Here is a 24,167-nt window from a genome sequence, read left to right on the forward strand (position 1 = left end):
TGAGGATGTGAATTTGAACGAGACCAAGGAACGGTACTTAAAATGTTTAAAGGAAGAAAAGTGAAAGGAGTAAATCATGGAATTATAAAATAAATTATATTAAATAATTTATTTTAAATTACACCAAACCCCAAGGAGTCGATGTGTTCAATGAACACTGCCACAAGAATATTCATGGATATATTATACTAAATACCCAAACCTAGGACAACTCAAATACATAACTACAGAGAAAATGACATCCCATTCTGCCATTGCACTGTGTAGAAGGAGGAATATTGAGATAAATTCATGAGCTAGAACATACACTCAGCAGGTATCACTGAGGGAGAAAGAGAGAAGCATAGAAGGAGACAAGCCTAGTAAATGAAAACATTGTTATTTGTTTTTAAACAGGGAAATTCCCACATACATGTATATATACCCATGTAAATAGTAACATAGATCATTAAACATTAGAAATGTTTTGTATGTAGTAAGTTCATTTATTTATTATATGTAAGTACACTGTAGCTGTCTTCAGACGCACCAGAAGAGGGCATCAGATCTCATTATGGGTGGTTGTGAGCCACCATGTGGTTGCTGGGATTTGAACTTCAGACCTTCGGAAAAGCAGTCGGGTGCTCTTACCCACGTATTAAAAGGAGATTTATATCAAGTTCAACTTTTTAAAAGGAATTACTTATTTATTTTATGCATAAGTACACTGTCACTGTCTTCAGACACACCATAAGAAGACATCAGACCCCATTACAGATGGTTGTGAGCCACCATGTAGTTGCTGGGCATTGAACTTAGGACCTCTGAAGAATAGTCAATACTCTTAACTCCTGAGGCATCTTAGCCCTCAAATTCATCTTTTAAAGATATTGTATGTTGTTTGAAAGAATCCCCCATCAAAGAGAAAAACCTGTTTTTGTATCAGACCCAATCCTATAGTCTTTCCAAAATATGCAAAAAGAGAGAACATACTTGGCACATCATTGATGCCTCCAAACACGTGGCTTCATCTAATAACCTCAGCAACTCATGAAAGTGACTGTCCTCATACTCAAAGCGCTCCCCAAAGGCAAAGGTGCAAATGATGTTGGAAACTGCACTGTTGATCTTGAAGTGAGGGTCAAAAGGCTGTCCTGGAGGTAGGGAGAGGGTGAAGCATAAGTCTTTCAAAGATAGTTTTTCTTTTCTCTTTCTCTCTTTCCTTCCTTCCTTCCTTCCTTCCTTCCTTCCTTCCTTCCTTCCTTCCTTCCTCCCTCCCTCCCTCCCTCCCTCCCTCCCTCCCTCCCTCCCTCCCTCCCTCCCTTCTTTCTTTCTTTCTTTCTTTCTTTCTTTCTTTTTCTTCCTTCCTTCCTTCCTTCCTTTCTCTCTCTCTCTTTCTTTCTTTTTCCCTCTTTCTTCCTTTCTCTCTTCTCCCTCCCTCCCTTCTTCCTTCCTTCCTTCCTTTCTCTCTTTCTCTTTCTTTCTTTCTTTCTTTCTTTCTTTCTTTCTTTCTTTCTTTTTTTCTTTCTTTCTCCCTCTTTCTTTCTTCCTTTCTCTCTTCTTCTCCCTCCCTCCTTCCTTTCTTTCTCTCTCTCTCTCTTTCTTTCTTTCTTTCTTTCTTTCTTTCTTTCTTTCTTTCTTTCTTTCTTTTTTCTTTCTTTCTTTTTCTCCCCCCTCTTTCTTTTCTTTCTTTTTCTTTCCTTCTTTCTTTCCCTATCTCTCTTTTCTTTCTTTCTTTTTATTTTATGATGTCTCTATTTAGTGTGACATAAAATATTCACAACAGAAGATAATATAAAAAGCTCTTGCCACAGCCCACTACTGGTGGCTGGCATTATTCAAAAACACTGTCAATATGTGGGAAGTCACATAGATAAACAGGGTTTAACTTAAGCAATTTGTTTAATGATCTATTTTGCCATTAAACAGTGGACCTCCTGGGATAGGATCCCAGTTATATGTTCACTATTCAATCCTCAGTGCCCACTGCAGAAAAGCTTTAGACAATTAAAAACTTATTCAGTGAATAGAATGGCAAGAGCCTCCTGCATCACCCTGCGAAATGCCTACCTTTCTCCTCTCCTATGGCCTCCACAAGACAGTCAGCCTCCTTCTGTATGCGCTGCTCCAAGCTCTTTTTCCCTAATCCAAAGTTCTTGAGTGTCATCAGTGCGAACCTTCTTTGCTCCTTCCATGTCTGGCCATTGGAAATGATCAATCCTGGAAAATGGAGATTCAGCATTATGGCACTGGCTTACTAGTATAACATTATAACTATATATATAAAACTATATAACATTCTGGCTTACTAGTATCTGAAAACTGTATTAGATGTGTGTATAGATTTTAAAAAGGCCAAAATGGGAATTGATAGCTTTCTAGATACAATCCTAATGTAAATGGCTAACATGTATTGATCATAAGTACTTCTTATGCATTATATGATTTTATAATGACAGAAACTCTATGTGTTTATTACCAACTAAGAAAATGTCCATTTCAATTAGTAAAATACTGAGTCATGATAATAAATTGAAAAATAAATACCAAACAGGTAAATAGGCATCCAGGTATTCAAATTCAACTTTTTCTGGTTCTAAAGGCCACAATTTAATTAACAGACATATAAGTCTATTTATGTCTCAATGAATACTAAAATGGCACTCAAGAATAAGAAAAAGTGGCACCCAGTCTCACAACACCCAGAGGAAGGTTAACTCCCAGGTACTTCAACACACACAGGATCACAGTTAAGGAGGCCACAACATCTGCCCCAACCCCTAGAGTAACTGGGACTCCCTGGGATCCAGGGACACAGGAACCCCCACCCAGCCAATGGCATAGGTTCCTTGCAGTTTGAACCTGCACCCAGAGCAGATCTGGCATGCTGCCTCTGCACTCCCTCTTACAAAACTCAGAGGGAACAAGAATCCCAAGTGTTCTGAAATGCCCAGGATCACTGGATCACAGGATCATAGGATCACAGAGAAATCTCAACTCCCAGGAGATCAGACACACCCAAGAGCACTGGAGCTCTGATGTACTCAAGATCACAGTTGAGGCCACAGTATCGTTCACAACACCCAGCGTAAATGGGACCCCCCCCCACCCCCCAGGAACCAGGAAAACACAAAATCCTGCTCAGACAGAGGCATTGGTTCCTTCTATCTTGCACCTGAGCCCAGAGTAACCCAGGGGGCTCTGGATCCCTACTTACCTCTGTAACACCCAGAGAAAGCTTGGCTACCAGGAGCTCTGACACAACAGGATCTCAGGATCCCAGAATCACAGGATCACAGAGAAAGCTGGACTCTGAGGAGTTCTGACACAACCAGGATCACAGGAGGGATAGGATTCAGTCAGGGACAGTGAGGGCAGGTAGCATTGGAAATAACCATGTGGCCAGAGACAAGTGCAAGAACTTAAGGAACAGAAACCAAGACCACTTGGCATCATCAGAACCCAGTTGTCTCACTACAGCAAGTCCTGGATACCCCATCACACCAGAAGAGCAAGACTTAGATTTAAAATCACTTTTCATAATAATGATGATAGAGAACTTTAAGAAGGACATAAATAACTCCCTTAAAAATATACAGGAGAACACAGGTAAACATGTAGAAGCCCTTAAAGAGTAAATACAAAGATCCCTTAAAGAATTACAGGAAAACAATCAAACAGGTGAAGGAATTGAACAAAACCATCCAGGACCTAGAAATGGAAATACAAACAGTAAAGAAATAACATAGGGAAACAACTTGGAGACAGAAGGCTTAGGAAAGTGATCAGGAGTCATAATGTAAGCATTACCAAGAAAATACAAGATATAGGAGAGAGATTCTCAGGTGCAGAAGATACCATAGAAAACATTGACACAACAGTCAAAGAAAATGCAAAATGCAAAATGCAAAAGGATACTAACCCAAAATATCCAGGAAATCCAGGATACAATGAGAAGACCAAACCTAAGGATAATAGGTATAGAAGAGAGTGAAGATTCCCAATGTAAAGGACTAGTAAATATCTTCAACAAAATTATAGAAGAAAACTTCCCTAACCTAAAGAAATAGATGCCCATAAACATACAAGAGGCCTACAGAACTCTAAATAGACTGGACCAGAAAAGAAATTCCTCCTGTTACACAATAATCAAAGCACCAAATGCACAAAACTAAGAAAATATTAAAAGCAGGAAGGGAAAAAGGACAAGGAACATATAAAGGCAGACCTACCAAAATTACACCAGACTTCTTGCCAGAGACAATAAAAGCCAGAAGATCCTGGGCATATGCCATATAGTATTGTGGGAAATATTAACGATGGAACTGGCATATTTTTTTGCGATTGTGTCAGCAACTCTCTGTCTCAGCAGCCTGGTCAGCCATGTACTGGTCGGCAAATGGCCAGCCTATTATCTTTTGGAAACTCTTTGGCCCAGAGCTCCTGAAACATCTCCACCCAGCTAGATGTGTGAATCAATTGTTCTGAAGATGTTATAAAGATGCTCTAATATGCCTTACAGGATACTCAAATTCTGTCTAACGTGGGTTCCATGAGACTTCTGGGTTATTACACTACATGACAAAATAGAAAAGCCCTAAGAATAGGCACATATAGGGCTTTAGTTTACTTATTTGTTTTGGATTGTTTTAATTTTCAAAATGGGTGTGATGTTGAGCTTTGTGATTATATTATTCCACTGGGAGAGAGGTCAAAATAAAGGTGTTTCTGGTTACTGGCTCAAGGATATGCTGAATTGAGAGAAAGGTTTTGTCTTTGCGTTTTTAGAACTGGTGATTTGTGTCTATACACCTTTCAGAGTAATATGAATCAAATTTGTTAGAAGAAGACCCCCTAAAGAACTAGATTCCAGAGAATCAAACAAAAAGGTTATCTTGATGGTAGTAACATTTTGTTTTGAGATTTGTATATTACAGAATATACAGCCTTGGTGAGTCTCCTCATCAGACATGCTGATCTGACCTGCTTGAACTCCTGATGTCTTGGATTTCAGCAGAATCCAGTTAAGACACAGACATCAGAGACTAATACAATTGTTGGTGTGGCCTTCTTAAGGCCAATTATCTCTCCTATTTTCCCTACCCTTCCCCCAATCCATTTAAAATATCTGAAAGTCCATATTCAGCTTGAAGAAGTTATGAAGAGTTGTCAACCCAATTCCCTGGGCTTTGGGGCTGGAGGTGGTTATTATAGGTTGTCTTTCTAGGGACTGTTGAAATGGTCATAATTAAAACAGGGAGGAATAGCTAAGATTGATTACATAATCATAATCTCATTTTGGAGAAATCTTTTTAATTGTTGCTAAGTTGAAGTCATAATTTCTTATTTTGGTACAGAATTGATTTTGATTCAAAATCAAGGTATTGGTATAAACTTCTTCTATTGATTCAGAAAGTTTAAAATTACAGGGCTTAGACTCAGTCTTTCTGTAACTGTTTTTATAAACTGATCTGAGATGATTAAGCCTGTGAATTAAGGGACAAATAACAAATTCATGGCTCTGAGTTTATTATTAGTGTGTTTTCAGATATTTTAATTAGGAATAGCTGAGAGTAGCTAACAGAGAACAGTCCAGGTTATTTTACACAGATAGTTGGTTTTCAAAAATGTCAGAAATCTACAGAATGTGACATTTAATGTTATTTATTCCCTGTTGAGTCAAGACTGCTCCTGACAGCATTCCCTTTCTTGGATTCAAAGAAGAAACTGAGCATCAATGGAGTTGCCCCAGTTGTGGTGAGAGAGCCACTAGACAAGAATTGCCTCATTTCATATACAGACAAAATATTGTCCAGAAAAATGACACACTATGTGAAATAGTCGACTGATAATCTCTGCCAAGTCAGGGTAATCATCCCTTCAAAATTCTACATTAAAAAGGTTTGTCAGATGATTCTGGCCAGAAGGCTGAAGACCAATGCTCCAATGTTTTGAAGTACAGGGACTGTCCAGGTGATCAGTGCTCTCTATTAATTGGCTAAGTTTTGGAAGCTATATTTTGTGCTTCTCATATTTTCAGGTAATATTAGTTGTTCTTGGATTTCTGACAGGGTTGAAGACTGGTAGTATCATCGCCAACCTAAGCTGTTTAACATTGAGAAAGATGATATAGCTTTGAGAGGATGATTATCAGATGGCTTACAATCTAAAACCAGTGTAAAGTGATAAGTCTTTTAATATAGAATAGATGACAGTGTTCTATCTTAATGACAATATTGATGGACTGGGTGTTAGATCTATCTTATACTTTATAATTTACAAAAGTGGTAATAGTTGTGCTCTATTTATATTTAAGAGAAAGGTTTTGCGTTTTACTAGAACAGGAAGGGGGAAGTGTTGTGGATAGACCTGGTACTGTTTGTATATTAATTTCACTCTCCTGGGAGGGGTTGTGGACAAGGAGTGAGTCATACTCAGGTGAATTCTTGTGAATCAATCCCTTAATGAATAAAGGAGGTACTCACTGGGTGAGTAAGTAGGACTTCTGGGTTGGATTGAGGAAGAAATGAAGCAGGAGAGAGTTAGGTCTTTTAAAATGGGGACAGCATAAAGGTAAGATAAAGCTGCTAGTGTTTCCTGGTATCATGGCAGATACACAAGGATTCACCATGGGAGGAATCAGATTTTAATAAGGCTTACAAGATTAGGTTTTAGTTGTTGCACCCAGAGATTGAGTTACCATTGTTTCTCAACTAAGTTTGTGTTACATTTTCCTTCATGAGGTGGCTCGTCTGGGTTCAAGAGAGAAAGTTATGGGAACAAAGCTTGAGTTTGTCTGATGGACACCTCAAAGGCCATGGGGTTTTTAAACATAGGGCTGGCATGGTAGCGACTCCCCAGTAGGAACCTAGAGAGCTGAGTGGAGAGATTGTAGAGTTCTCAGTCAGAGTCTCTACAAAATAAAAACAGTTTGGCAATTGCCCACCAATACATAGCTGGTCAGGCCAGGCTGCCAGGACAAAGAGTTACTGACATAAGCATGGGAACAAGCCAGTTCTTTTAAAATATTTCCTACAACAATACAGACCCATAGAGACAAATGCCAGCCCAGGTGACTATACCCAGCAAAACTCTCAATTAACATAGATGGAGAAACCAACATATTCCATGACAAAAACACATTTACACAATATCTTTCCATAAATTCAGCTCTACAAAGGATAATAGATGGAAAACTCCAAAACAAGGAGGGAAACTAAACCCTAGAAAAAAGCAAGAAAGTAATCGTCTTTCAACAATGCCAAAAGAAGATAGCCACACAAACATAATTCTACCTCTAGCAACAAAAATAACAGGAACCAAAAATCATGTTTCCTTAATATCTCTTAACATCAATGGACTCAATTCCCCAATAAAATCACATAGACTAACAGACTGGATACATAAGCAAGACCAAGTATTTTGCTGCATACAGGAAACACACCTCAATGACAAAGACAGACACTACCTCAGAGTAAAAGGGTGGAAAACATTTTTTTTTCAAGAAAATGGTCCCAAGAAACAAGCTAGAGAAGTCATTCTAAGATTGAAGCCCATCAACTTTCAACCAAAAGTTATCAAAACAGGTAAGGAAGGACACTTCATGCTCGTTAACAAAAATAATATACCAAAATGATCTCTCAATTCTGAACATCTATGCTCCAAATGTAAGGACACCCACAGTCATAAAAGAAACTTTACTAAAGCTCAAAGCACACATGCTCCTCACAAAAAATAGTGGGTGACTTCAACACCCAACTCCCATTAATGGACAGTTCATAGAAGTAGAAACTAAACAGAGATCTATTGAAACTAACAAGAGTTATAAACCAAATGAATGTATCAGATATCTATAGAACATTTCATGCTAAAACAAAATATTATACCTTCTTCTCAGCACCTAATGGTATCTTCTCCAAAATTGACCACATAATTTATCACAAAACAGGCCTCAACACATACAAGAAGACTGAAATAATCCCGTGCATCCTATCAGATCACCATGGACTAAGGCTGGTTTTCAATAGCAACAAAAACAACAGAAAGCCTACATAAACATGGAAACTGAACAATGCTCTACTCAATGATAATTTGGCTAGTGAAGAAATGAAGAAAGAAATTAAAGACTTTTTATAATTTAATGAAAATGAAGGCACAACATACCAAAACTTAGGGGACCCAATGAAAGCAGTGCTAAGAGGAAAACTCATAGCTCTGAGTATCTCCAAAAAGCATACACTAGTAGCTTGAAAGAACACCTTAAAATTCTAGAAAATAAGAAGCAAATATACCCAAGAGAAGTAGATGGCAGGAAATAGTCAAAATCAGGTCTGAAATCAGCTAAGTGGAAACAAAAAGAGCTATACAAAGAATCAACAAAACTAGGAGCTAGTTTTTTGGGAAAATCAACAAGATAGGTAAAACCTTAGCCAGACTAACCTTAGGGCACAGTGATGGTATCTAAACTAACAATATCAGAAATGAAAAGGGAGACATAACAACAGAAACTGAGCAAATTCAAAAAATCGTCAGATCCTACTACAAAAGCTTATGTTTAACAAAACTGGAAAATCTGGATGAAGTGAACAATTCTCTAGACACATACCAGGTACCAAAGTTAAATCAGGATCAGATAAACCATCTAAACAGTCTTATAACCCCTAAAAATAGAGTCAGTCATTAAAAGTCTCCCAACCAAAAAGTCCCAAGACCAGATGGGTTTAGTGAAGAATGCTATCAGACCTTCAAAGATGACCTAATACCAATATTCTTTAAACTATTTCACAAAATAAAAACAGAAATAGAACACTACATAATTCTTTCTCTGAAACTACACTTACACTTATACCTAAAGCACACAAAGACTCAACAAAGAAAGAGAACTTCAGACCAATTTCCATTATGAATATCAGTGCAAAAATACTCAATAAAATACTTGAAAACCAAATCGAAGAACACATCAAAATGATCATCCATCATAATCAAGAAATCTTTATTCCAGGAATGCAGGGATAGTTCAATATATGGAAATTCATCAATAGAATCCACTATATAAACAAACTGAAAAAATAAAACCCCACATGATCATCTCATTAGATGCTGGGAAGGCATTTGACAATGTTTCAACACCCCTTCATTGAGTCTCAGAAAGATCAGGAATTCAAGGCCCGTACCTCAACATAGCAAAAGCAATATACAGCAGACCAGTACCCAACATCAAACTAAATGGAGAAAAAAATTAATGCAATCTATTAAAATCATGGACTAGACAAGGCTTTTTACTCTCTCCCTAACTATTCAGTATAGTACTCAAAGCCCTAGCCAGAACTATGGAATGGTTGAGAAACACCTAAAGAAATGTTCAACACTCTTATTCATCAAGGAAATGCAAATCAAAACAACACTGAGATTCTATCTCATAGCAATCAGAATGGCTAAGATCCAAAACTCAGGTGACAGCAGATGCTGGCAAGGATGTGTAGAAAGAGGAATGCTCCTCCATTGCTGGTTGGGATTGCAAACTGTTACAACCACTCTGGAAATCAGTCTGTCAGTTCCTCAGAAAATCAGGCATAGTACTACCTGAGGACCCAGCTATAGTACTCCTGGGATTATACCCAAAAGATGCTCCAACATACAACAAGGACACATGGTCCACTATATTCATAGAAGCCTTATTTATAATAGTCAGAAGCTGGAAAGAACTCAGATGTCCTTCAACACAGGAATGAATACAAAAATGTGGTACATTTACATAATGGAGTACTACTCAGCTATTAAAAACAATGAATTCATGAAATTCTTAGACAAATGGATGGAATTAGAAAATATAATCCTGAGTGAGGTAACCCAATCACAAAAGAACACACATGTTATGCACTCATATATAAGTGGATATCAACCCAAAAGCTTGGAATGCCCAAAATACAATTCACAGACTACATGAAGCTCAAGAAGAAGGAACGCCAAAGTGTGGATGCATAAAAACAGGTGGATGGGGGATAGAATAGGGAGTTTTCAGAGAGGAAATGGGAAAAGAGGATAACATTTTAAATGTAAAGAATATATTCAATAAAATAAATAAATAAAAGAATAAGAAAAAGCACACATTTTTAAAGAAGCAAAGAAAGAAATTATAGATTTTGTATTAGATACTTTCTTCATTTACGTTTCAAATGCCATCCCCAAAGCCATCTATACCCTCCCCCCACCCTGCTCCCCAACCCACCCACTCCTGCTTCCTGACTCTGGCATTCCCCTGTACTGTGGTGTATGATCTTCACAAGACCAAGGGCCTCTCCTCCCATTGATGGCTGACTAGGTCATCCTCTGCTACATATGCAACTAGAGACACAGCTCTGGGGGGTACTGGTTAGTTCATATTGTTGTTCCTCTTATAGGGTTGAAGATCTCTTTAGCTCCTTGGGTACTTTCTCTAGCTCCTTCATTAGGGGCCCTGTGTTCCATCCAATAGATGACTGTAAGCATCCACTTCTGTATTTGCCAGGCACTGGCATAGCCTCACAAGAGAGAGCTTTGTCAGGGTCCTGTCAGCAAAATCTTTCTGGCATATGCCGTAGTGTCTGGGTTTTGTGGTTGTATATGGGATGGATTCGTGGGTGGGGCAGTCTCTGGATGGTCCTTCCTTCCATATCAGCTCCGAACTTTGTCTCTGTAACTCCTTCTATGGGTACTTGGGTATATACCCAGATGTTCCAACTTGTAATAAGGACACATGCTCCTTATTTATAATAGCCAGAAGCTGGAAAAAACCCAGATGTCTCTCAACAGAGGAATGGATACAGAAAATATGGTACATTTACACAATGGAGTACTACTCAGCAATTAGAAACAATGAATTCATAAGATTCTTAGGCAAATGGATGCATCCGCAGGATATCATACTGAGTGAAGTAACCCCATCACAAAAGAACACACATGACATGCACTCACTGATAAGCAGATATTAGCCCAGAAACTTAGAATACCCAAGGTACAATTTGCAAAACACATGAAACTCAAGAAGTAGGAAGACCAAAGTGCAGAATTATAGGTTTTAGTAAAGATGACAAAATAACTTAAGAAATTAAGAAGGATGAGTATTCATCACAGACATACAAATACACACACACACACACACACACACACACACACCTTTTGCAGTTACATGAATTTAGTGGCATTAAATCTATCACCATCAGTCTAACCTACTATCATTTTTGTTCCTAGAGTGTTCAAATCTCTTAAAATGATAATATCTTGGCTATCATTCCTCTGTTCTCTACCTGCCTTCATAAATGAGCCTCAAAACGTGTCATGTTTGGTCTTCTTCTCTATTTTGCACCACTCAAGAGCTTCTTTCGCTGTTATGGTGAGAAATGAAGAACTGGGCTCCTTAGTGCCAATCTCAGCAGTGTTATGTCCACTTTAAGGTTTTCTTCAGGTAACATACTTTATATATTGGATACTTTGCAGTTTAAGACTCTTGATTTCTTATTCATCACATCATGGATATTCTCTTCCTATTGAATATTTTTCAAACTATTAAATGCATACCATTAGTTCAAAAGCTTTTCTTTAAATGTAAGCCAACCTGTATGTCTTTAATAAAACTTTGTACCAGTAGCATGATGGTATTTTATTCAGGATAGCTAATTGATTCAGATGTCCTTGTTCAATGAATTGCCACAAAATGACACTGACTTTTATCTATTTTGTGCACTATTAATCATTTAAGACCATGGCTGTGCTTCTCATAGCAGATCATATACAGCAGCCAATGATGTACAATTAATGGTCAACTGTTTCAAGGAGTATTTAGGAAATTGCTAAATGTGAAGCCTTTTTAGGTTAAAAGAGTTGAAATCTGTATTCAATTTTCAAGCACATAACCAGATTTAATGATTGTTTTATGCACTCTTGCCAGTCTAACAATATTTGGTAGTCTAGTGAGCCCTCTGTGGTATAGTCTTAATGATGCATTTTAAGAAGCCATAAGCAAGAGCAGCAGCAAGGAAGAGGGTGCCTCACATCCGTTTTTATAAGGTAGGTTTGGAGTGGGAAAGGGAAAGTGAGAGCACATGTGTCTGGCTGAGGAAGCTGTTACTGTTACTTCCTATCCATAATTCTGAGATAGTCTGCAGGACATGTGACTTCCCCATGACTCTCTTAGAGGGAGATGCTCTCAGTCCCCTGATGGTCGATTTCATCTAGGAAATGTAAACAGCTGACTTTAAAGATAACATATCATGAAGGGTTTTGTTACAGGAATATTTAAAATTACAGTCATAGAGGTATCTTTGACATACCATGCACATGCTTTATATTCTACTAGAAACTTACTATTTATTATATGCACCAATTTCTTTTCTTGGATATTTCATAGGTATGTAATATATCTTGGTTATATCCTTTTTCCTACTCTCTCCCTTCAGCTCTTCATGAAACTTTTCCAGACCTGTGTTCCATTTTCCATCCAAATTCATGCAGAGTTTTTGTTTGTTTGTTTTAAATAACCCACTGAAGTCAATAGTGCTGCCAATTAAACTTACCATTGTTATTAAAGACACGTTTTCTGATAGGTGTAATAGGACGATTCAAAAAGTTTTGTTCCATGTTAGTGAAGACTTCTTTGATCAAGGGCAGTCCAGTTATTATTACTGAAGGAATATTACCAAAGTCCAGGCTAGTTAGGTTTCCATACTTCTTCACAAACTGAAAAAACATTTCAATAGTTAGAGTATGACTGTGTTAATGTGTCAGTGGATGGCAGATGTGTGTGTGTATTTAGACAGACTAGTGTTTAGAGGTGTATCTGTTAATATGAATGAACGGATGTACTTCAGTATGTGGAAGTGTTTCTGAAGATTTTTCTTTCCTCCTCTGAACTAAATTGAAATTCAATTAAAATGAATCTATGAAACATTGATATAAGTGAGTATGAATTAAGTGAGTCTCTAAAAGAATGTACAAGGACATAAGGGTCAACAAATAAGCAAGATCTTCTTCTTCTTCTTCTTTTTTTTCTTTTTTGGTTTTTTCGAGACAGGGTTTCTCTGTATTGTCCTGGCTGTCCTGGCCTGGAATTCACTCTGTAGAGCAGGCTGGACTCGAACTCAGAAATCCGCCTGCCTCTGCCTCCCAAGTGCTGGGATTAAAGGCGTACACCACCACACCTGGCATAAGCAAGGTCTTTAGTGAAGCATTCTAAAGTCCAGTGAAGGGGGAGTATAAGACACATGTGACCTGCCAAGGGAAAAGAAGGTCTGTGCATGTTTTGTACAGTACAATTTTCATGTACATCTTACAAAACCAAATGTCAGTTTATCTTGAGAATAATACCATCTACTTAGTGTCTTCCAGACATGAGAAGTACATGGGGGAAATAATGAGACTAACACTGTGGGGTTCCCATGTATCAGTGTGATAAAGTGTAATAGGAATGTTTTAGTATATCTCTAATCTAACCTCCACCAAAGTCTGATTCACTTTAGTATTTGAAATTTCTTCTTAAACTTTCATTTATATTTTCAACAATAATATTAGAGGAAACATCAATGCTTCCCTAGAAGTGTTTTAAACAAAGGCAGTTCTTTAACTTAGTGAAGGCAGAGAAATAAGGGCATCAGTCCCCAGAGAGATCAAGCAGTCTAGTAAAAGTCTGTTGTAGCAATCATGGACGCCTTAGTAAAAATTACAATATTGGTGTAGGAAAGAGAATGTTTTCTATTTAACCATGCCTAGGTATGGAAAATACAATAAAGTGTGGAAGATCTGCGTAGAGACATCTCTGAAGATCCAGGTGATATACGCATGTAGGCTTTATGGTTCACTAAGAGTGGGTTCTTGGGGGTAGATGCTATCTTCTAAGACTCAGATCCACAGTTATTAAAGAGTAAAATCACCCTACCCCCCCCCCCGGAGAGTTTTGTGGGGAAGAATGAGATTTCCAGGCACCCAGCCACCCACTGCATCTCTCAGAATTGAATGAGCTCTGTGTTCATAGGCTCAGGGATACAAATGCATTGTGAAAGGCAGGACAAAAACCTACTGATCACAGACAGCCACACCCTCAAAGTGAACGCTCAGTAAGCTTTGTGGTTTACTTTATTGTTTATATTTCTTCTACAGTATTTAAAGTTTTCTTCACCATTCTGAAAAGGCAAATAAGTTGTAGGGAAGCAATTTAGAAAAAACCCAACTTTTGCCTGGAGGAGAGAAGTTTCCAGGTATTTTGTTAGATTTGAAGGCAAATGCATAAATGTTGAGTTGCCAATAGGACCTTAGAGTTTAGTGGAAGATAGAGTATGAGGAGCAGTATTTGGGAGGGAACAAGAGTGTCCATGAAGTGCACACTGCATAAAACATGGATTGGTTTGAATGGCAGTGTTAGGAATATCAAAGGTTCTCTTGCCTATGTTTTTAAGAGTCAGAACTATTTAGACCTCACCTCTGCCTTTTGTCTACCTGCAACAGTGGTGTCTTGCTTAACTGTGACAGTGGTATCAAACAGAAGAGTTCAACTCCTTCAGGTGTCTTTGGGACTCTACTCCATCTCCATCTTCATGCATTGTTACCCTACCACTTTGAGATCTGTACCTATGGGACAGTGTCAAAACATATGGAATGGTGTGGTCTCATCTTAGAATCTTGCAGTCACATTAAAGACAGAGCCTAGACTCAGTCTTACATTTGTTCCTTATCCATGATCCTTAATAATTTCATTTAACTCTAGCTAGTCTGTTGTGTTTTGGTCATAAGTACAGAGACATTGAGTGAATGCATTTTGTCTTAAGAGACATCAGCAAATGCTGCTGAATTCATCCTATACACAGTCATCAAACACAGACACTATTGTGGATGTCAAGAAGTGCATGGTGACAGGAGCCTGATGTAGCTGCCTCTCAAGAGGCTCTGCCAGAACCTGACAAATACAGAGGCTGATGCTCATAGACAACCACTGGACTGAGCATGGGGTCCCCAATGGAGGAGTTAGATAAAGGACTGAAGGAGATGAAGGGGTTTGCAACCCCATAGGAAGAACAACAATATCAACCAAACAGATGCCTCTAGAGCTCCTAGGGAGTAAACCACAAACCAAACAGTACACATGTAGGGAACCCATGGCTCTGGCTGGCAGAGGATGGCCTTGTCGGGCATCAATGGGAGAAGGGGCCCTTTGTCTTGTGAAGGCTTGATGCCCCAGAGCAGGGGAATGTGAGGGTGCAGAGGAGAGAGTGGGGGGGGGGAGAGCACCCTTATAGAAGCAAGGGGATGGGTGATGGGATAGGGAATTTCTGGGGGTGGGGAGGCAGGAACTGGGAAAGGGGATAACATTTGAAATGTGAATAAAGAAAATATCCAATAAAAAAAGAGATATCAGCAATGCAGTCATAAAAATCAAGTGAATGACCAACTAAGAAGTTCTAGAAACAACAAAAACCTTGGTTTAAGCTAACTGACTCCTCACTATCAGTGTGTAGTACAAGAATTTGCTGCTTGAACTTGAGAAGGATCTAGAAGCTAGGTACAGAGATGAAGGACTTTTCCCAGTTTTATACGTCCTTTGTGCAGATTTCTACTTTAGCAGAATGTTATCACTAAACTTTTTATATACTGTTACCAACCAAGTAGAGATTCCCCAGTGAGTAAGTTCTCCCTGCATTTGTTTTATGTGGATTAAGATTCAGATGATGTCTCAGAGTATGCCATAAGTCAGGGTCTGTTTTTCACTCTGCAGCATTAAGTCAAGAAAACATAATTTAAAAAGATGATAAAAGTAACATAGGCCAGGGTTGGAGAGATAGCTCCATGGTAAGACTACTCTTCCAGATGATTTGGCTTCTATTTCCTGTACCCACATAGCTGCTCACTATTGTCTGTAACTCCTGTTCCAACAGATGGAATGCTCTTTTCTGGTCTCTGTGGACACAAGGCATACATATAATGCACAGCATACATGCAGGCACAGTATTCATATACATAATATAATAAAGTTATTTTTGTATATATAACATAATCCAGAATGGTTAAAATGGAATACTGAATAAGAAAAATGAACAACAATTGATTAAAACAAGACATACAATATTGAAGAAAAGCAATAGAGACATGGCATTAAATAGAAATGAAATCTCCAAATGTAGTATAAGGAAATAAGGTTCAGTAGAGGCAATGTTTAGAAGAAAGAGAAATATTTCTTTCCCCAGCTGTTCTAGGTATGGCCAGTGGAAGAATATGGTGGGTATATGTGTGCATTCTGGGTCACAGGTCATCAAAGTTTCTTACTTTACAACCCCCCTTCCCCACTACCCAGAGCACAAACAAATGAAACTAGTTGAGATCAAAAGTAGCAATACAAAGACACTGGACTTCTCAAGGGAGCTCGTGGTACAAAGCAGCCTTTGCATCTTGGGAATTCAGCCTCAAGATCTTAATCCCATTGTGAGAGGAAAAATGTGTTCATGTTGTTTACACCATTTTATTTGGCATGTTACATAACAGCAAAGTAGTAATGCTTGGGAACACATAATTTATGTACTGCTCCATGCTCCTTAGAGTTTGTTCCCACTTAAAGCATGTTCCAGGGCTGTAGAGATGGCACAGTGATTAATATAGCTTCCTGATCTTGCAGAGGACAACAGTTTGGTTCCTAGCACCCATGTTGGTGGCTTACAACTGCTTATAAATTCATTTCCAAGGACCTAACAGTGCTCACTTCTGGCCTTTGCAGGTATGTGGCACACACACACACACACATACACACACATACACACACATGCTCAGACACACAAACATATATGCATAAATAAAAATAAAATAAATATATAATAAAAATATTCGTATAATAATTCAGTAATCTACAGTTGAGGAACATGAGAAGCTGTGATGTAGAGGGGAGGTACGGTTCCCACACACTGAACAAGATGCCAGCTTCTTTATTGTCACTGTGTTTTATCTCTTGCCAGCTCCTCCATTTAGAATGACTTATACTTTTATGCCACTAGATAGTTGTTAAACACTCCTTGTAAGGGCAGGCCAATTTAGGCCATCAGTCTCCCAGAGGCTATCTACAGAGCCTCCCACACAGTGAGATCTGATGTGATGGCACAATTATTGAACAGATTCTCCATATGGTCACCTTCCATTGTGACAGTCTTGGTAGGTACTTAAGAAGTGTTTATTCACTAAATAAGTACATAAATAAACAGTCTCTAATTGTGCCATGAAGTGGTAAGCAGGAAGATTCAGAGAGTATCTGCAGAGTCAAATCACATTATTTGCCATTTCCCTGGTAAACAACATTGGAAAGCCAGATCCTTATTTTCCTCAGCAGGTTTGCTCAGTGTCAAGTGGAACTGCTAGTCGACGGTAGCTCAGTGTGCCTGAAGCGAAAAGAGCATGGAAACCGGGGTGAAGTACAACAGACACGAGGACTGTTTATTAATGGAAAGAATCCAAACAATCATAAGAGAACTGTACTATTTTACTTCACTTGTTTATAGCCATAGATCACTAAATCTATAAATATAAAATAAATGGGTAAAATATAACTCAACTGGGAAGAAAAGCCCAGTCTAAGCTTCATCATGAACCATGGTTGTGACATTAGGAATTTCACCTAAGCCCTGTAGTCAGACCTAACCTAGCAGCAAATGAATGATATAGATCAATACTTTTAAATAACCCAGAGTCAAGTAAAATAATTTTTTAATCATGTTTAAATACAGCAGCAGTGGACAGAGGGTAAACTCCAATCAGTTTGTAATCTTTAGCTCAAAGCCATTAAAAAGTGCTGACCATCAGGACAACATCTCTTCTTTCTTGCCTGATGCCTTTGTTGAACACCATAAAATAGCTAAGACTTCTCCAAACTTTCAATAGGTTGCAGTAGTGGGGTTCATAAGTGAAGCCTTGTCACTTCCTCTGCCTTGGTGTCACATCTGCGCTGAGTTTCTGAGTGAAACAAGGAGCTCCGCAGCTGTATTGTAACAAAGAGAGTCTGTAAAGAAGCCCAGTGTGGGATTCTGATCTCTATTCTTCTCCTATGGTAATAAGGGTGTCTCTTTTTCATAGTAAAGATGAAGGAAGACATCCTTTACTTTTATGGCTTTACAGTAAAGTATAACATTTATCCTGATGGTCTACAGCTATCCTCATTTTCACCACAGTGTGGGAATGAGATTTTCAGGGGAAATTTCAGTGAGACCCACACACTGAGGTTCCCCAACATGTATACTATCAACTCTTTGTGATCAAAATTTACTTTCGAATTATTACTCAAAAAGATGAATATTAAGATCCCCAACAGACTACCTCTGCAAGTAAAATTACTCATCTTAAAATGGAAACATCTCAAGCCTTTTGAGGGTTTAGTATATTGAAAGATTTTAAACAAGTGACACATTTTTGAAAATATTGTCATGTCTCAGAAAAGAAATGAAAAGTACGGAGAGGAACCAAAGGGAAATGTGAGCACAGAAAGCTCCCGGGTTCTAAGTGCAGATCTGTGCAGGAGAGATCAGCAGCGGAGTGATGTGAGAACAAACATTGGCAGAGCAGGGGTGAGAAGCAGGTGAACCCTGCGTAGCACAGAAAACATAGCATAGAAACGTAGCATAGAAAACAGCAAGAGCCAGGAGCAGAGATATTACAGCTGTGCCTGGGTCCAGCTGTCTGCCAAAGACAGGAAAGAGAAAGGGTAGATGAGAACATTATTGAACAATTATAGAAACTTCCTAGTATAACAAACCACAAATGTTCCATGAGGAACCCAACAGCTCAAAGCCGCAATTGGAGCAAAACCACCAATATCAGCAGGAAAGCTACAATCCCAGAGAAATCTATCAAAAGCAGAGAGAAATTAGCTTAGCACTTCTGGGGAAACCAGAAAGGCCAGAATGAAATGGGGGTGAGAGGGCATTAAAAACATTAAGTGCAACAGAGAGCCAACCTAGTGTTGTACAATCAGGGGAAAGACAGTGTGGGAATGGATGTGGACATTCACCTGGGGCAAAGCCAAGAAGTTTCCCTGCTGCTACTGCCTCCTCTGAAAGGATGGAGGAAATAAGTGCTTGAGGTCAGAAAGGAAATTGTGAACAAGAAAGGCAGAGCTACAGGAGGATGGGCAAGGGCCAGAGACAGCAGGCTCTTCTGCCTTTGAGTTCCATCTTCACAGGACACTGAAGAGCAGGTTAGTGTCTGATGTGGTCCTCAGTGTGTGAAGATGATACATGACACAGCTGTACCATAGAGGGAAGATAGAGGTCTTCTATGTTTGTAGTCACTTTGTTTCTTGTGGAAATTGGTAATAATAAACTCTCATCAGCTGCATGGGCCTATTCCATAGCAAAGAGCAGCTGGAAGAAGGACAATGAAAGAAGATGCAATGAAAGAATGAAGAGAAATTTTTAAAAAAGCAACTACTAGGAGAGTGTCCAAGAAACACACTGGGAAGAGACAATAGAGGAGTAAATGAACAGAAACACAAAGAGAAAGCAATACAGTTAAGAAGAACAAAACCCTCCTATAACAGTAAGTCTACTGAGTGGTCTACTTTCTTCAGCTAATGGTGAGACTAGGAAGTAGGACCAATAATTAAAAAAAAATAATGGAGCCCAAGTATACTCTATGTAGGCATAGGAAATTATTAAAGGTAAGTAGGGACATTACAAAGGAATATGGTCACTGCACAAAAAACATGTGCTTATTTTACATGTGAACACACACACACACACACACACACTCACACACACACATGGAAGGATGGAGGGAGGAAGGGAGGGAGGGAGAGAGGGAGGAAGGAGGAAAGAGGGGAGGGAGAGCTGAGGACAAACAAACAAACTCCCAGTGGAGCTAGAGACTTCAGCACACTTTTCCTTGTAGTTGATAAAGTCAATAGGCAAGCAGTCAACCAGGGTGTGGAATAAACAAGTATCAATATGTGAGGACTGATATTATACAAAACTCCAATCAAGAGAACAGTATATAGTTTTTTTTTCCCCCTGGATGAATGTTTACCATAGTAAGCTCAGGAACACTTGGCTTACACATTTCTTATAGAAGCAGAATTTCTATATCAAGATGAACTATTCTGTAATCCATCAACTTGACATACTTAAAACTATCGAAATCATATATAGTGTGCTGTCAGACCATAATGGAATAACAAAAGAATTCTTTCATACAAAGATAATAAAAATGACTTTTTGACATCAAAACAAAGTGTCTTTTAAATGGGGCTCCGATTACAAATGAGATCTCCTGGCTGGGTTAACTGGCAGCTAGCATCAGCCTCCAGTCATATCCTGCTGTTCCCAGTGCCAGGATTCCTGTTTCTATAGCTCAGGATTTGGTCACATCACAGCCAGACACCCTCCCCCTATCTTACCTGCTGAATCACTACATGTGGCTGCTCTAAATCCAACTGGAATAAGTTGCCCACAAAAGGCAGGCGCCAGGGTCCTGGTGGGTAGTTCTTGGGTCGCTGGGTTTTGAGATAGTGAGCCAAGAGCATGAAGGTGACAGCAGCAAGCACCAGAGTCTTGAAATGAAGCAGTGCCCAGATGGCTGTCTCAAAGGTGTCCTCAGTAGCAAGCATGATGAGAGTCCAAGCTGGGGCTGGTTTCCTGGGTAACCACCTGGTGCTGATAATACGGACAGCCCCTCTGCTAAGTTCAACCCTCTTCCTTGAGGACTGTGCCTCTCTCTGTCCTACCAGAACTCCTTGTCCACTGTTTTGTTCACTGTTTTGGCCACGCCCCGTCTCTGTGCTCTCTGTAAGTCAATACCCAGTTCATCAGCACCCATATCCCTGGAGGCTTCCACAGAGCTCTCTGCTCCTCTTTGCACTTAATCCAATCTTCTCCAAGCCCCGCCCTCATAAGCTTTTCCTTGGTGTGCTCCACCTGCGGATATTTTGCTTCCAATGCTCTATGTCAGGCAAGGTATTCTCAGAACTCACCAAAAGTGGTTAAAAGGCTTGGTTAAGTGTGATTGTTGTCTCAATTTTTTTTTTCTCCTAAGCCCTTGTATGTTTCTGGGAATCATGATTTACAGGCCAGAAGGCTTCTGACTTGTAAATTTTTCCCCAGTGCTGGCAACCTTCCTGAGAAGTAAGACTACCATGGAAAGTGACACCTAGCACTTTTTGGTTCTGATAGCATAGCAGATGCCTCTAACACCAAGCTCCCTCCCTCCCTCCCTCCCCCCATTTTTTATTTCCTTTTTATAAAACATTTCAAACATTTAAAATGTTCTGCTTGTTTTTGAGAATTGTAAACAAAATATTTTGATCAATGTTTTCCCCTAATCCAACTCCTCCCAAAATCCTACCCATCTCCTTACCACCTATCTGACTTCATGTGCTTTCTCGTTTAAACAACAAAAGAACAAAAATTAAAACAAAAGTAAGTGTGTGTGTGTGTGTGTGTGTGTGTGTGTGTGTGTGTGTGTGTTAGTTTGTTAGGTTTTAGGCACTGAGAGTAAAGGGTATAGTCCTGAGACTGTTCTTCCGACTAGAGTTTCTCCAGGAAAATTATCAGTAGCACCGATAGCATGGCAAGGTTCTGAAGAGAGAGAGAGAGAGAGCTGTAGGCACCATCTAACAAAGAGTGAAGTCTATTCTTAAAGGTTTCTGAGGGAGTTGGAGTTCTCACATGAGGAGGCCAATTAAAAAGTGGATTATGGTACATGTTTGTGGTCACTAGCAGCAGAGGAGGAGGGACAATTAGACCTTTTGTGAGAGCTGTGAGAAGAGAAAGACAGCAGGGCTCAGCAAGTGGTCTCCCTGGTTGGTTGATTGATTAATTGATTGATTGAATTGTTTCTTTCTAAGTAGCTGTGGTTGCCCCTGAACTACTATGTTGAAAAGGCAGACCTTAACTCACAGAGATCCACCTGCCTTTACCTCCCCGCTGCTGGGATCGAAGGTGCTCAGCACACACCAGGCTGCTGGTCTCAAATGTTTAAAGCAGCAGCCTCTCAGAAGAGATTATTTGGGGAGGATGGGGCAGGGTGCTGGTGGTCAGATTTTCAGTCTGTAGCACCTCCAGCATGACAGAAAGCAGGCACCACTGGGAAACTGTTGGTATGAATTCCTCCTCATTTTTTTGTTCTGCAGTTATCAAGCTGAGAAAAGGCATTTAGAGCTGTATATGTTTTAAAACTATTTTTTCTTTTTAGTATCCATTCTCAAGTTGGGAACACTAGTGCCAATTTATTTGTGAGGTTATAGTCTACTTTCCCCAAATCCATCAAGGTTAGAATACATACTCTGAAATGAGAATGCCCTGCGAATTTTCATGCTCTTAATTATAATATAGTAATATGACATAATGTATTACTATAATATAATATTAAGATATATAGTATTGACACATAATAAAATTAATAGATTATTATGAAGCTTGATTTCAAAGTCCAGATTTATCTATGCTTAACAAGTAGTAAAAGTTATTCTTATCATTGGGTTTCTCATTCAAAGAGATCACATAAGTATATGTGGGTATTAATAAAGCAATACAAATTTACCAAATAAGAGACCATCAGCTGCAGCCTACATAATGGGAAAAGATTTTTATCCATTCCAAATATATTACTAATACCCACATACACTCATGGCATCTCTTTAAATGAGAAACCTACTCCCTATTATACCACCTAGCAATTTTTTTAGCACCTATGTAACCTCAGTGAAGAGACTCTCCAAACTCACATACTTTTCCTATCTCTTCATGAGCCACTGTACACAGGTTCCATGCATCAAAGATATCAAACAGGTGATCAAAGCTTCTCTGTTGGTCACAGCAATGGTCGTGTGATCCTGGAGGAAACTGCTACACAGTTTTCTTGTGGTGTCCTCAACCATTGCTGTTCCCTCAGCCCTCCCCTACATTTTCCACAGACACTCCAACAAATGTTTGGCTGAAAGAAATGCAGGCACAGAGGATAGAGCAGAGACTGAGGGAATGGCCAACCAATAACTGGCCATCTTCAGACCCATCCCATGGGCAAGCACTAATTTCTAACACTATTAATGATACTCTGTTATGCTTGAAGGAAGGAGCATATTTCTTCTGAGAGGCTCCACCCAGGAGCAGACTCAGATACAGATATGAACAGCCAAACAGTGTGTGGAGGTTGGAGACTCTTAAGGAAGGATTTCAGGTCTCAAAACAGATATGAACTCCACAGCAAGACCAAAAATTAACCTGGACCTTTGGGGATCTCAGAGTCTGAACCACCAACCAAAGAACATAGACATGCTGACCCTAAGCCTCCCTGTTGTAGCAGATGTGCAGCTTGTTCTTCATATGGGTCTCAAACAACTGGAATGGGGCTATGCAAAAACACTGTTGCCTGTCTGAAGAATGTTCTTTTAGCTGGGCTGCCTTGTCCTGCCTAGTGGCAAACAAATCACCTAGCCTCAGAAAGACTTGAAAGCCAGGGTAGGGTGATACCCAGGGGCTTCCAACCACTCAGAGGAGAAGGGAAGCGGGGCTATGGGGGGAAGGATTATGTGTGGGGAACAACCAGGAGGGGTTCAGCGAGTGGGATGTAAAGTGAATAAGAAAAGAAAAAGTGTTACAGGTTGACACTCTTCATTGAGATGGGCCTCAAATTGGGCTAGTCATTGGCTGGCCTTCTCCTCAATATCTGCTGCATTTTCATTCCTGTATATCTTGTAGGCAGGACAAATTTTGGGTTGAACGTTTTGTGGATGGGTTGATGACCTCATTCCTCCACTGGAAATCCTTCCATGTTATGAGAGGTGCCTACTTTAGGCTTGGTATCACTCACTGCTAGGTATCTCATCTAGAGTCATTCCCATAGACTTCCAGGATCCACCCCCTTCTCAGGTCTCTAGCTCATCCCAGAGATTTCCCAGCACTGATTTCCGTGCTCTCTCCCAGCACTTTCTCTCCCAATCCTGTTTCCTCCTCAACTGATCCTCAGCCCTATTCCCTCACCACCTATTCTCCCACCAAGTTCCCTCCCTCTGTCCACCTCCAATGTCTGTTTTATTTCCCTTTATGAGTCAAACTCAAGCATCCTCTCTTGGGTCTTCCTTGTTACTTAGCATCTTTGCGTCTGTGGATTGTATCACAGTTATTCTGAACTTTATGGCTAATATTTACTTATAAGGGAATACATACCATGTTTGTCTTTCTGGGTCTGTGTTACCTCAC

The 24,167-nt window shown here is 39.5% G+C and overlaps 1 protein-coding gene across 2 annotated transcripts in view; it reads right to left on the reverse strand.

Moving 5' to 3' along the window:
* The window catches only part of Cyp2j12 (cytochrome P450, family 2, subfamily j, polypeptide 12), a 41,837-nt gene extending 21,149 nt beyond the window's left edge, over nucleotides 1–20,688 (reverse strand). The window contains exons 1-4 of one of the 2 annotated variants that reach the window (NM_001100182.2): nucleotides 20,369–20,688; nucleotides 12,531–12,693; nucleotides 2,050–2,199; nucleotides 973–1,133 (exon numbers count right to left, since the gene is read on the reverse strand). In NM_001100182.2, coding sequence (NP_001093652.1) covers nucleotides 973–1,133; nucleotides 2,050–2,199; nucleotides 12,531–12,693; nucleotides 20,369–20,578 — 684 coding nt within the window. In that variant the 5' untranslated portion in view covers nucleotides 20,579–20,688. The remainder of the gene's footprint in view (nucleotides 1–972; nucleotides 1,134–2,049; nucleotides 2,200–12,530; nucleotides 12,694–20,368) is intronic. The other variant, NM_001355721.1, reaches the window with a different exon arrangement.
* Between the last annotated feature and the right edge of the window lie 3,479 nt (nucleotides 20,689–24,167).

This window comes from Mus musculus, chromosome 4 (assembly GCF_000001635.26).
Source record: "Mus musculus strain C57BL/6J chromosome 4, GRCm38.p6 C57BL/6J".
NCBI classification, from domain to species: Eukaryota; Metazoa; Chordata; class Mammalia; order Rodentia; family Muridae; genus Mus; species Mus musculus.